The sequence below is a fragment of the Seriola lalandi genome, unplaced genomic scaffold, assembly GCF_002814215.2.
Source record: "Seriola lalandi dorsalis isolate HSWRI2012SDOR001 ecotype SW California unplaced genomic scaffold, Sedor1 jcf7180002054898, whole genome shotgun sequence".
Classification (NCBI taxonomy): domain Eukaryota; kingdom Metazoa; phylum Chordata; class Actinopteri; order Carangiformes; family Carangidae; genus Seriola; species Seriola lalandi.
Genome location: NW_019525450.1, coordinates 3542201 through 3555717, shown reverse-complemented (window position 1 = coordinate 3555717; position 13517 = coordinate 3542201). Strand labels below are relative to the sequence as shown.

The following is a 13517-nucleotide window of genomic DNA, read 5'->3' as shown; positions in this document are numbered from 1 at the left end:
TACAAATACATGATCAATCAAAATACCGGACAGTGTTCTCATTCTGAGGAAATGTGCCATTGTGAAGGACAAAAGAAGTGTCTTTGCTTTGACATGACATTTGGCATCTGATGGAAAAGTGAGAGGGGTTTAGTGTCTATGTTGCCTTTGTGCTGCGAAAATGTAGAACCAAGTCAGTGCTAAGAGGGTGGTGCGGAGAAAGTGGCTGCAAAATCTCACCATTTCATCATTTAAATGCCAAATTAAAACCATTATACTGTCTCCATTTTTCCACTAATAATGGACGACACACACAAACTGCCTCCCATCGTCTTGGAAAACTATAACTGTCTGGCAAATGCAGACAGATCCACAGTGACAGTCTCTCCGAATTACAGTCATTTATGCCACCTGACCTTGAAAACCACCAGGACGGACTCATGTTTTTTGAATTTCCATGTCATTCATACAAGCCGCACACTGCCTTTGTCGCTTCTGGCCTTCACACAGCCATCTGAACCGATGTAACATCCCAGCACCACCTCCCTGCAGTGGTTACAGATCAGCAGATCAAGGACAAGGAAACAACTTGTCCCTGATTGACCAAACCCAACCCGCCTGACAGTGAGAGTGTCACTACAGCTCATCAACCATGGAGGGAAAAACCGCATGCCTAAAGGATTCATAGCAGTTGTTGAAAAACTGTGTTATCTCTTACACGCATAGGTCATTGAAACCTGCACTCTTCCATAAGTGGTTGAAAAAGGTCCATATGGGAATAACAGTTTTTGTTTTTGTTAAATAAAAATATACAAATTTAGCTGATAATAATGATTTGAATTTCACACCATTATTTATTGTAATGTTTATTTATCATTTTCATCATCAAGTCATTAAATATTACTCTGTCTCTTTTTTAATGCTACTCAGTTAGCTAAGCTAGCTAAACTAAACTAGTTAAGCTACTAAGCAGCAGTTAGTTATGACAACAGTTGCAGTGCAGTGCAGTTCATCTACTTCGACAGCAATACTGGCCGACAAGCTGATGTTACAAATGCTTAAAAACAGACTATCTACAAATGCTGGGCCATTTTCTTTTTTTCGGTCCTTTGTCTGATTTCCACTACACTGTATGAAAAATGAAACAATGACTGATTTTTAATAATTTACATCCATGTTTACTGTTTATATACAATGAATCATGATTATTTTGATCATCTACTCAGTTATGTGGGTTAATCTTATGCTAGATAATGAGTTGTGTCTGAGTTAGGTCAAAGGTTAAGTAGGACTTTGTACAAGTCCTAATGAGGATCTTAGCATTTTGCCAGGATGGCTCTGTTCACAAATAGGAAGACCAGTGGTGGAGTGTTACAATTGCACAGTGACCTGTAGCACAATGTGTCTCTCAAGCATGAAATTCCCCTCGTGAAGAATGAAGCCCCGAAGGAGTCAGAGGTCAGTGGTCTGGGGTTAATGAAAGGTGAGAGACAGCCAAGCTGTCATAGGTGAAGCACTGACTGAGGTGTGTTAATCTCACTGACTAAACTATTGTTGCTCCCTGCCCGGGCTTTGACCCTGCTTATAGGAGCCTAAGAGATTCCAGCTTGTTTCAGTGGCTGCCAAGGTTATCAGCAAGGAGACCGTCTCCCAGCTCTGTTTACTGTCCAGCATCCACATTTTAAAAATGAATTGTTTCACCTATTACTGTAGTTGTCAATATGAATTACATTTTGGGTATGAATACCTTTTTAATGTAACTATTACTACTCAACGTACCGTACAGACGATCGTCTTATTAGCGATTTAAACTCTACATAATTTCTCCTTTTTTTACAGCAGACACTTTAAATCATCATAGCTACAAAGGCATATGAAATGATGATGTCAAATTGGGACCCACCACTACAGGCCACGCCAACCCTGAAAATATGAGACTGTGTAGACATGTATACATAATATAGTGAATATGGCTGCATACAGTGCAAATCATTATTTGACACAAGACTGATTCTCTCCTTTGCTGGCTTTCCACATTTGTTTTACATCGTATAACACAACATAACAGATACCACAACTAATAACCATCACAAATATTAGTTGGTATATTATGTTGTTGTTTGATTTTTACACCTGTGAGTTGCCCTTTCTTTGTCATTGCCTCAAAGCAGGAGTGACACTCCTTGACCTGCACGCTCACTGAGGCTCTACCCAAACCACAGCAGGAAACATCCACCAGAGGATGTGCAACAGGCTGCAGTGTAGGCTTACTTTTAGATCACAACCATTAATCTCATTAACATAATGAGTTTACACCAAACTCATTTACTCTGAATGGCAAGAATAGTAGTACATATTCCTAGAAGACTGTAATGTAGACTACACAGACCTGTCACACTTCTACTGCATCTGTCCTGATATGAAACACTTGGTGGATTTAACAGATAACCATATGGTGCCACTGGTTGGTTAGATGGGGTAAAGAGCTTAGTGAGGAACTGCGTTCAAAGGGTAAAAAATGCTGCAGATCTCTGAGCAGCGAGCCAGCGATGCCTCCCACTGAGCTGTAAACAGTCACATCCTGGTGGTTTTGCACACACAGCAGGTCTCTCCTGGCCAAACTCTCCTGCACTTTGTCTCCATTTAGCTCACTTTCAGCTCCCCACTGGTGATAAGTCTTAAAGGGCACCAGATTACCAAAAACAGGGGGGATTTATCATCTTTAAACTCCCAAGTCTGTGATTCATGTTAACTGGACTTTTCACAGGATAGAACAGGGAGGGGAGAGTTCAGTGAATTAAAGTCTGAAGGAATGAATCATCCCCATCCAGTGAGATAAATACTTTAGCCTTGACCTTCCACTGTTGATTGGTCTTGGACATCAGCCTTGTGTTTTGTTTGCAGGCAGAGTAAAGCTTGTTTTGTGTGTGTGAGCAGTCGCTGCATGACTGCAGCGCTGGCCGTCTGGAAGAACGTGACAGCACACTCGGCCTCAGGACTCATGGAGCATGAGTCAACAGTGAAGTGGCCAGGCAGACATGTTCGCATGGCAATGACTTGCTATCACAGGCCTCCATGAACATTAAGATCATTCAGTCACAGAAATACAGGGATTAGTCTTAACGACACTGGTGCAGAAACATATCAAGAGATAACAGGAGTATGTGGAGACACAGATGGCACAGGGACAACAGGACAACACTGTTCATGTATCATCATACATACATTGTGATACGCAGTAGGTTGGTGCTGTAGTGTTATATTGTGTGTGTCATAAAACAACATTACTATTGATACTATATATGATACTATATGACACAACTATGTGATATAAGTTGTGCTGATTATGATCAATGCAACTAGTGGAACTAATACACGCAAATTAAATCTTACCACCAAGTTAGGAAAACATAATGTGAGTCCTGTATCAGTCCACTGCAAACATGACCTTTGTGACATAGTATAGGTGAAGTAAGTGAGGGTAGACCAATGATTGCAATTCTTATTGATCTAACATATTGAGCTGAAATTACATGTGACAATGCAAAACACAAATGATTTTAGCTATTCATGTTTTACATGGGAATCTAATGTTTTTTGGTGATTGTTTTTTTGGATTTTTTAAACTATGATAGGCACAGGTATTAAAAAATAACAGTAACACAATATACTATAAGTATTCTCACTTTGTAATTAAGTAGAGGTAACATGAAAACCATTTTAATTGAAATTACTTTTACACCTACACTTTAAATGCTAACTGAAAAAGGAGACTATGATCAGATTAGATCCTTATAATCAAAAAAGCATATCAAGGAGAATAAAGGAAAAACAATGATTCTCTCTCTCTTATTCTCTCTAACTGGCTGGTCGTTTATTGTTCAGTGACTTCACGTTTGTTCATTGTTATGATGCACCAGTTTCTTTAAAAAAATGATTATGTAAACCCCATGAAAAAAAATAGAGGTCCCATTTGAAAAACAAATTACACAAATAGAATCACAGTCAGGGTTGATTTAGGGTTAGCTTACTGCAGCAGAGATGGGAGGGGGAAATGAATTAAATACAACCTACTGTTAACATATGTGTGATAAACACTTTAAATAACGTTTTATTTGCTAAATATTAGAAATGTATCTCCTCAAGCCATGTGAGTCAAGTGCACATAAGGTAATTCTCTGTGTAATGTAATGATGTCACTAGGTGGCATCAAATTACTGCAGTTAGGATCTGCTGCTCCTGTATCTGTTATACTCCTCATATTAGACTAATACAGTGTGAGCTTAAGCGTATCAACTCCTTATATTTGAGAGTAGACGGTATATGACAGATGTGTGATGGAATAACAACACACACACGCACACGTACACGCGCGCGCACACACACACACACACACACACACACGCTCAAAAGATCACGGGGATGATAAGCGCTGCTGCTCCCAGACCAGCTTCTCCTGGCGTCAACCCCGCCTCAAACACTGGCGTCACCCAGTCACAGCCGTGACGTGGGACGCACCACTCTCCTCCTCCGTCCCGAGCAAAGCATCGCCAAAATCACCATCCATCACTCTCTCTCTCTCTCTCTCTCTCTCTCTCTCTCTCTCTCTCTCGTTGTCTTTTTAATGTAACTTCTGACTGATCGGGAGAGCAGGGAGCGTCTGGAAAGCCTGGTCCGGCGACTCCATCACTGATGAGGGATCTGCTCGCACGGTATTCTCTTTAAAGCTGGACACACCGGACAGAGAGGATCAGATTACATATTTTTTGGGATAACGTTGCTTCCCCTTGTGGATTTTGGCTGAGATTGTCTGCCTTTATGTTTCCCTCTGTGGATGTTATAGCGCATATCTCGGTCTGAATGACGCTTTCTTTTTGGATTTCCCCCGCGCCAAGCTGTTTCTGGGTGACTGCCCATTCTTTACTTGTGAAGTCGCGCGTTATAATTTTATTGCAGTTATCTTATGCGGTCTGTTCATATTCTGAGGCGTAGATTGTATTTATTTTTTTTCCTTGAATGTGTTTTAGTGGTTCATGTCGACAGATCGTGTGCGTTAATTATTGCGTAAAAAGAGGGAAGTTGGGCGCAGAAAGTTTTGGTGACGGTCGATATGGCGATGGTGGCGTGGAGAAACACTGAGGGCGTCGGGGACACTCAGGGGACTCTCTCCTCCCCGGTGTCCCAGGTTACACCTCTGTCTCTGCCCGGGGAGCTGACGGGACACATGAACCCGGCGTCTCTGGAAATACCACCGGCAGCAGCAGCACCCCAGGGCGCACCACCGCCCAATCCGTCCAGCACCACCACCGCTACCACCACCACCAACATTAACAACAACACCTCCTCTTCCTCCTCCTCCTCCTCGTCCATGGACAAACAGCAGAGCCAACAGATCGAGTGTATCGTGTGCGGGGATAAATCCAGCGGGAAGCACTACGGACAGTTCACATGTGAGGGATGTAAAAGCTTCTTTAAACGCAGCGTCAGGAGGAACCTGACCTACACCTGCAGGGCCAACAGGAACTGTCCCGTAGACCAGCACCACCGCAACCAGTGCCAGTACTGTCGCCTCAAGAAATGCCTCAAAGTCGGCATGAGGAGGGAAGGTACGCGCTGGCATCCTCCTGTTGTTGCTATCGGTATTATCAAATCATATTATCCAGCATCACACGGTCCAGGAAACTGATCACTTTCACACATTGCTCTCTATTTATTTTCTTTCAACACATAAACTGATAAAAAAAAATGTGCACAGCCTAGTAATAGTGTGTGCATAATTTCTCTCTGGACTCATCATGTACCTGGATGTTTTCTTTGTCTAGTCCGTGATATTGTAGATATGTTCTCCGCCTATTAATATTTCTGTAACAAAGCCTTGCTACACATTATGCCTATTATTATTATCATATTTGTCTGGGATGCTCGTCTCTGTACTATCAGTACTACAGCCTTCAGTCTGGCCTGTGATATTACAGAGATTAGTGTGTTCCAGCTAGCATCCTGTAGCATGTTTAGTGTCTGTATTATTGTTGCTATTCGCCCGTTGTCTGTCCGTCATCACGGCCATTCTGTGGCTGCAACAGCCTGAAGCTGCTTTAAATGCCACATGTTCATATTCGACAGCGGCGCTGCTGCATTTTACTTTAATTTCGATGTGTTTTTCGTTTAAATTGTTGCCTTCAAGTGCAGGTTGTTTTTAGTAGATAATGTTTGCGCATGTGGACTGTGTGTGTGTGTGTGTGTGTGTGTGTGTGTGTGTGTGTGTGTGTGTGTGTGTGTGTGTGTGTTTATGTCTGAGTGCGTATTCATTATGCATGCTGGTCGTAAAGGCCCTAAGCACCCTACTATTAGCCTACAGCTTCAAAAGGATCCCAGTGACATTTGAGAGTTAGAAGAAGAGTTTCGTTATAAATCCCAATAAACTTTTATCCAGATTTCACCTCCAAAAAAATAAGTATCGGGTTGAAACTTGGTTGTGAGTGAGCCCAGTCCTGAGTGACAGGTACACACAAAGAAACAGGGATTTTTTTGACGGACCACCGGGACAAATCCCGATGGGCCAGTCAGACAATCACACTGAAACATCTCCTCCGCCATTATCTGCAGGTCCCGGCCTACAAACAAATATCCCAGCTAAATGTGGCATTTTTTTTGTCCAGGGACCGACTTAAAGTTCTGATGCACAAATAATGTCTGATGCACATGCTACATGTTCTATTGTTTTAATTAACATCTCTGATGTTTTAAATAGGCTATGTCTCCTGCATTTAACAGTTTTTCTATAAATGCAAATGTGTTGTTTTAATCGCCCGTAGCCCGATTTGACATTTGTGCTGTTGCTCGTTGCAGCTGTCCAGAGAGGCAGGATTCCGACGCAGGCTTATCACGGCCAGTTTGCTCTGACAAACGGAGACCCTCTACAGTGTCACTCCTATCTATCGGGATACATCTCTCTGCTGCTGCGGGCCGAGCCCTACCCGACCTCCAGGTTCGGCTCTCAGTGCCTGCAGAGCAACAACATCATGGGCATAGAGAACATCTGTGAGCTGGCGGCCCGGATGCTCTTCAGCGCCGTGGAGTGGGCCCGCAACATTCCTTTCTTCCCGGACCTGCAGGTACCGGACCAGGTGGCCCTGCTCCGCCTCACCTGGAGCGAACTGTTCGTGCTGAACGCCGCACAGTGCTCCATGCCCGTCCACGTCGCTCCTCTGCTGGCCGCCGCCGGCCTCCACGCCTCCCCGATGTCCGCGGACCGGGTAGTGGCCTTCATGGACCACATCCGGGTCTTCCAGGAGCAGGTGGAGAAGCTCAAGGTTCTACACGTGGATTCAGCAGAGTACAGCTGCATCAAGGCCATCGTGCTGTTCACCACAGGTAAACTCTCCGTCCCTACATCCAAGCATCAGGCCTGGATGGTGGGATGTGTTCAGGAGACAGTGGTGTGATGTGGTAATGATAAACAATCGACCACCAGTATGAATAAAATAATAATCTTCAAAAAGAAAATAGAAAGAAAGAAAGAAAGAGAAAAGGAAAAAGAAAAATGAAAGCTACAAAAAGCCAACATATCACTTTATAGGTGCATCGGGCATACAGAGAAAAATACAGTGTAGGCCAGGGGCACAATGGCCGAACTGTCTGTTTAGAAAAACATTACTTAACATCGTATTGTAACAAAACCACCATCAGTTAAATAAAATATATTTTTAGAAAAATAATATTTTGATGATGATGATGATCTGAACTTTGAGCTTTGGTGTAATGGGAAATAAGAAGGTGGTGAAAACCCTTAAAAATACCTTTAAAGAAATGTGTCATTTTCCCAGTTCCCCGTGTTTCAGAAGAAAAGGAAAATTAAATAAACCACTTATACTTTTCTGTTAAAATACTGCTTTTGGATAAAGGTAAGAGTTTGCTCAGGGTTTTCCTCAGTGCTAAATAAATAAATAAATAGGGTAAAATATATCAATAAATATAATAAAAAACAAACATATTAAATGTTAAAGAATTAAAACATGTATTTTCCTACAAAATTAAAAGTGATCAGACCTCCAGGTCATTAAATAGAAAAAAAGAATAAAATAAAATATAAGAAATCAAAGAAAAGACAATAAAAGGTCTTCATATAACTCATAGAATTTCTTTACTACTGACTAAGTCCTACAGTGAACTTAAATGACCTCAGTGTGTCAGCCTTTACAGCAGCAGAGTAAAATTTGTCAGTGTCATAAAGTGTATTTTTACTAAAGCATTTAAGAAGCTGTGAATCAGGTTGGGTGGGTTTACAAACTGCATCAAATCCCTGCAGCCCCTGAAATAAAAACACTTTGCATGATTCATCCAGTATGCAAATGAAAACAGGGCTGGGCATTTAACTTCTGACAGCATTTAATATTTTATTCCACTGCTGACGCGTCTTTTATGTTAAAACAACAAAGCACTTTATCAAATACAATGTTTTATCCAATTGAGGCATTTGTCATTTTTATGTTAAGCTCTAAATAAAAAGCAACTAAATAAACTTGTAATTTGTCAGCTTTAAATTTTGCATTTATATATCAAATAGTGAACAGAAATAATTAAATTTGATTTACGAGTAATTCTCCCACAAATGACCTTTATGACTGTCATTACTGGCAATGCATGCTAGTTATTTCAGAGCCTTTTAATACAGTCAGCGTGTTTGATGGCTGGATCCAAAGGACGAGCAGCAGAAGAGTAAAAAATAAAAAAGGTTTCCTATGTAGGTCTATTTCAGTCCCCACGAGCGCATCTGAACACGTGTCTTTAAACTGGGACACAGTAACCGTTCTTTAACCCCTGCCGCCATCCGGCCTGTAGCACTACAGGGCAAACACAGGGCTCTGCTGTGTGTAGAAATACTACACATACAGTATATGATATCGCTTATACAGTAAGACCTTATACAGTCAGTGCTCTGGCTGTGCTATTGATTGCTTTTTTTTTTTTTTTTTTTTTTTTTTGATGGGGGCGGCAGCACCATCTTTGATCCATGATGGCAATAGATTGATGGGGTATCACTTTATCTCAATGACAGTGCATGCTGTTGTTTTTCTTCATGCTGTTGTGTTTTCACCACAGCTACTTAGAGATTTGACTTATTTTTTACATTTGGACACTCTTGCACATGTATTGTATATTATTACCTGACCACGTCTCACTGACTGATTTAATCCCTGTTAGATATTATACACAGGGTTTGTTACTGTATGTAGCCACTTTCCTGTTCTGTTACTATCGCGCTGCGATTCATTTACATCTGCTTACAATAAGATAATGAACTGCCTGAATGCAGCCACAAATGCTCAGTAGTCTGCAGTCCTGCCCAGTCCTGTAATGTCTTGATCAGAGACGTAGTATAGTATCGAGTGGAAAACAACAGGAGCAAAACCATACTGTGAACATAGAACAGATTTTTGTTTCTGGCGGTTTTTTGCCTTTTGATATAGTTTCATGAGACGCTACCTCACCCACTGATTGTGCTCTGCTCTTCCGGTGCTGTTGTGCGCTGTAGCCGCTCTTTAGTGAAATGCCTATGAAATTAAACTGCACAGATTTTTGCTGGCGATGCTTTCGATGCCTGAACCACTGGTCTTGACAACTTCTTCTCCTGCCTCTTGTTTGTCTCGCTGTCGTTCTTTCTGTCCGTAGATGCTTGTGGTCTGTCGGATGTGGCCCATGTGGATGGTCTACAGGAGAAATCCCAGTGTGCTTTAGAGGAGTATGTGAGGAGCCAGTATCCCAACCAGCCTAACAGGTTTGGGAAGCTGCTGCTCCGCTTGCCTTCTCTCCGCACCGTCTCTTCCTCTGTCATAGAGCAGCTTTTCTTCGTCCGTCTGGTGGGGAAAACCCCCATAGAAACTCTGATAAGGGACATGCTGCTGTCAGGCAGCAGCTTCAACTGGCCTTACATGCCTATTCAGTAGAGGAGGACGCTGCAGTGGTGCTGCTAAGGTCAGGAAAGGTCTCACACCTCAAACAAAGTCATTTTAGCTACTGCAGCTTAAAATCTGTGCCGCTTCGAACAAGGGAAAAAAACTTCCGGTGGAATGGGATCATTACTGAAATTTTCCAGTTAAAAATGTATTGAGTTTTTCTTGAAACCAGAGCAGTGATCTGCCTTATTCTGCATTAAATAAATCAACCGTTGTGATGACGAGGAACAATCTGACTCCACTGGCAGATTTTTTTTACTTGTTCAAAGAGAACAATATTTCATGAGATGAAATGACTGGTCATGATGGACATTTTTACTGCGTGATGACCACTCACATTCTATGGTTTTTGGGATAACAAACAATATTTATTGGACCCTGTGTGTATATTTATCGTGCTTGTAAATTATGTTTTGGCTCCTTTTTTAAAACAAAAAAATGTTTTATGTATTTTTGCCCCAGCCAGTGAGAAAACTGCAGGGATTGTCTTGTGTTGATCTGTTTTTTTTGTTTTCCTTTTGTTTGTTTGTTTCATACCTTCCAGACATGGCACTTTGGACTAAAGGAACATTTCATATAAAGATTTCACACAAGTGTTTAAAACCCAGCATTTCTGACCTATTTGCTCAGTGGTGTACAAACAGAAAGAAAGGTGATATTAAAGCTCTGGTTTAGTTACTTTTGGTTCTTACTCCATTTGCAATGTCGACACTGAAAGGATGCAAAGAAAAAGAGCAAAACATACTTGTAAACTGCACTTCTCATAGTCAGTGTAAGGTTACACAAAGTAATTCATTACTTGTTAATCACTGAATAGGTAGTATCATTACTTTATTACATTAATACAGCATGTCCTTAAATATTTTAGTTAATACTTTCTGGCAGATTTTTTCTTGCCACAATGGACCATTGCTACTTTTTTACCCTCTAAAAAACAATATTTCATTTTTTTTCTCCTTTAAATGATCAAATCAGTGAATTTTTGTTATCTCATCCAAACAGAGGTGATGATGAGGCCAAATATGAAAAATAGATAAGGAGAAAGAGGCTGAATGTTGAACAGCTGTAACCTGATATTTTTTACATTTATAGGAGTTAAAGGAAAGAATTGTTTTCTTTTCACCGGTGAAAAGTAATGACATTACTCCACTGATTAATGACTGATGCATTACCACACACTTCTCATTCATTTACATCTCCAGGTCTTTTATACTGACTGTCAGCCACCGGGCCTGATGTGCAACCACAGTTTCTTAATGGGATAAATGAACTGTACACAACTTCCCAGGTCAAGTAACAAATCTATTTCATTATAATTCATGCATTTATGAGCCCAGGCCGCTTTAATGGCACAATAGACCACTGCAGGGTATTGCTGAACTGAAAGTGTGTGTATATGCTTGTGTGCGGGCATGCGTCTGTGCGTGTGTGTACGAGTGCGTATTTGTGTTTACTTCTTTTTTGACAACCACTCTGATGTACTGTGAAAGCATATTGGTTAACATATTGGTACCGTATTAAATTATAACTCAAGATTTATAAATAAAGTGTATTTGGTTTATTTTGCCATTTCAATCCTATGTTTATGACTGGCCTTTCTCCCAACAGAATGAAATGTGTGTGTGTATGTGTGTGTGTGAGTGAGTGAGTGAGTGAGTGAGTGAGTGAGTGAGTGAGTGAGTGAGTGAGTGAGTGAGCACGAGTTTGTGTACTAAAGCTGAGCAGCACAATGAAAGTCAAGCAGAGCTGTCTGCTGCTCTGGAGCCTGTTTCTGATTGTAATATTGTCAGTAATCAGACATTTTAATCAAACTAATTGCTCTCCATTGACAGGCTTTAAGTGTATGTCAGGGTTTGTTTGATTTTCCTTATTTGAAGACCACCTGCAGGAAAACATTTAACTTGTCTTCAGCTGTAATGCTCGATCAGGCAGTGAACTGAAACATATTTAAAAGTTTATAAAAGAACAGAAAAGCAGAACAGACTGTCGACTCTGCATGTAGGAGACGTATTTATTTTAATTTTGCCCAGCTGGTGCATGGTTTGGATATTGTAATGGAGTGTGATATATTCTTCTTTAAACAATTACTGGACCAAATTAATTCTCTTCATATTAATCTATCACTATTTAAAGTGAAACAAACAAAAAATAAAATGTTCTTACGGTGTAGACTGTATATAACACCACAAATGCAAATGTGATAGGTTCAAAACTGTGAGGTATAAGCAAGCAATGCCAAAATAAAAGCATTAAATTATACTTTTTTCCCATAAGTCTATTTTCACCCAGGTTAAAGCAGTTTTTACTACTCGTCTCTAACTTAACACCTCTGTACAAACGTGTGTTTTGCTATTAAAAAATCTATTCATTCATTAAAGTGGTTAAACTCCGCATAAGAGAGGAGAGCAGAATGAAAATAGAATTATAATCGTGTCTGTGTTGCCAGATTGAGTGACAGAGGGGATTAAAGCAGCTTCTTTACTTCTTAGCGGACAGCGAGCTAATGAGGGGCCCCTGAGTGCTCTGTCACTACTAGTTTACCCTGAGGAGGATGATGCTGGGCGCTCCACGGCCCCTGTGTGTCCTGAGCCAAAGGTCCAACATAAAACAATGGAGAATTTTCCCACACACGTCCAGGTCCAGAGGAAGAAAATGCCCAGGAGCAGTGGTCTGATGTGGAGGAGGAGAAACGGCTCAGGCTGCGGTGTGTGTGTGAGCAGGAGAAACACCTGCACTCTGTTTCTGATGGATTTTTCATTTTCATCTGTATTTACGTCCTTTTTTAAAGACTGATCCGAGCCAGCGGCTCTGCTGTTTGTGTGGAGCTGCGGCTGCATTAGTCATTACGCAGCATGGTTTGGATTTAGCCAATCAGCTTTCAGGAGTGAAAGTATTTAGCCAATGAGATCACTCTGACGATTTAAAAAAAATATATATTTATATTCATCATGTCAAGTGAGGACGGACTGTTCAGCTTAAGAGTCGAAAGCCGCACAGGAAGATTTATCATAGTGTTAACAAATGTTTGAGCGTAGCAGCCACGTGACAGGAAATTACATTTATCAGATAAAATTATATAGAAGTATTATCTGATAATGTCTCATACAAATATCCCCCTTTAATTGTTTTTTTCTACTCTCTGTGTGTGTGTGTGTGTGTGTGTGTGTGTGTGTGTGTGTGTGTTTGTGTGTTTTTGTGTGTTTGTGTTTGTGTGTGTGTGTGTGTGTGTGTGTGGTTTTGTTTATGATTCAAATCAACCTTTTATGCTAAATTTTATTGCCTATGACAACACTTATATTTACTATAAATACAATTCTTAAATATTGTTTTTAGATGTGGAAGCTTCGGGAAATAACTGAAAAAAGTAAAAGAGTGTTAAAGCAAAGTAACATTATTTCTACCAATTTAGTTATAAGAAATAATCTTATATTTCAGGACTGAGCAAAAGATAATATGGTGTAAAACATTACATTAATATCTGTAGTTACTAGCTGCATAAAGTTACCGTAATAATTTTCTATTGTATTGATCTCCCTGCAGATGTAATCCAGGAAATAACTGGACATAAGCCACGTGACTTTT

The 13517-nt window shown here is 40.7% G+C and overlaps 1 protein-coding gene across 1 annotated transcript; it reads left to right on the top strand.

Moving 5' to 3' along the window:
- The first annotated feature begins 4614 nt into the window (after positions 1–4614).
- On the top strand, positions 4615–11510 carry LOC111672251 (nuclear receptor subfamily 2 group F member 1-B-like). The gene is made up of 3 exons (XM_023429626.2): positions 4615–5585; positions 6829–7353; positions 9652–11510. Exons 1-3 carry the CDS (start codon positions 5090–5092, stop codon positions 9924–9926), a joined length of 1296 nt encoding a protein of 431 aa, XP_023285394.1. The 5' UTR covers positions 4615–5089; the 3' UTR covers positions 9927–11510.
- The last annotated feature ends 2007 nt before the right edge of the window (positions 11511–13517 follow it).

Coding starts and splice junctions, on each gene's coding strand:
- LOC111672251 (XM_023429626.2), top strand. CDS start 5,090: ATGGCGATGGTGGCGTGGAGAAACACTGAGGGCGTCGGGGACACTCAG. Junction 5,586..6,828: donor AGTCGGCATGAGGAGGGAAG/GTACGCGCTGGC, acceptor TGCTCGTTGCAG/CTGTCCAGAGAGGCAGGATT. Junction 7,354..9,651: donor CATCGTGCTGTTCACCACAG/GTAAACTCTCCG, acceptor TTCTGTCCGTAG/ATGCTTGTGGTCTGTCGGAT.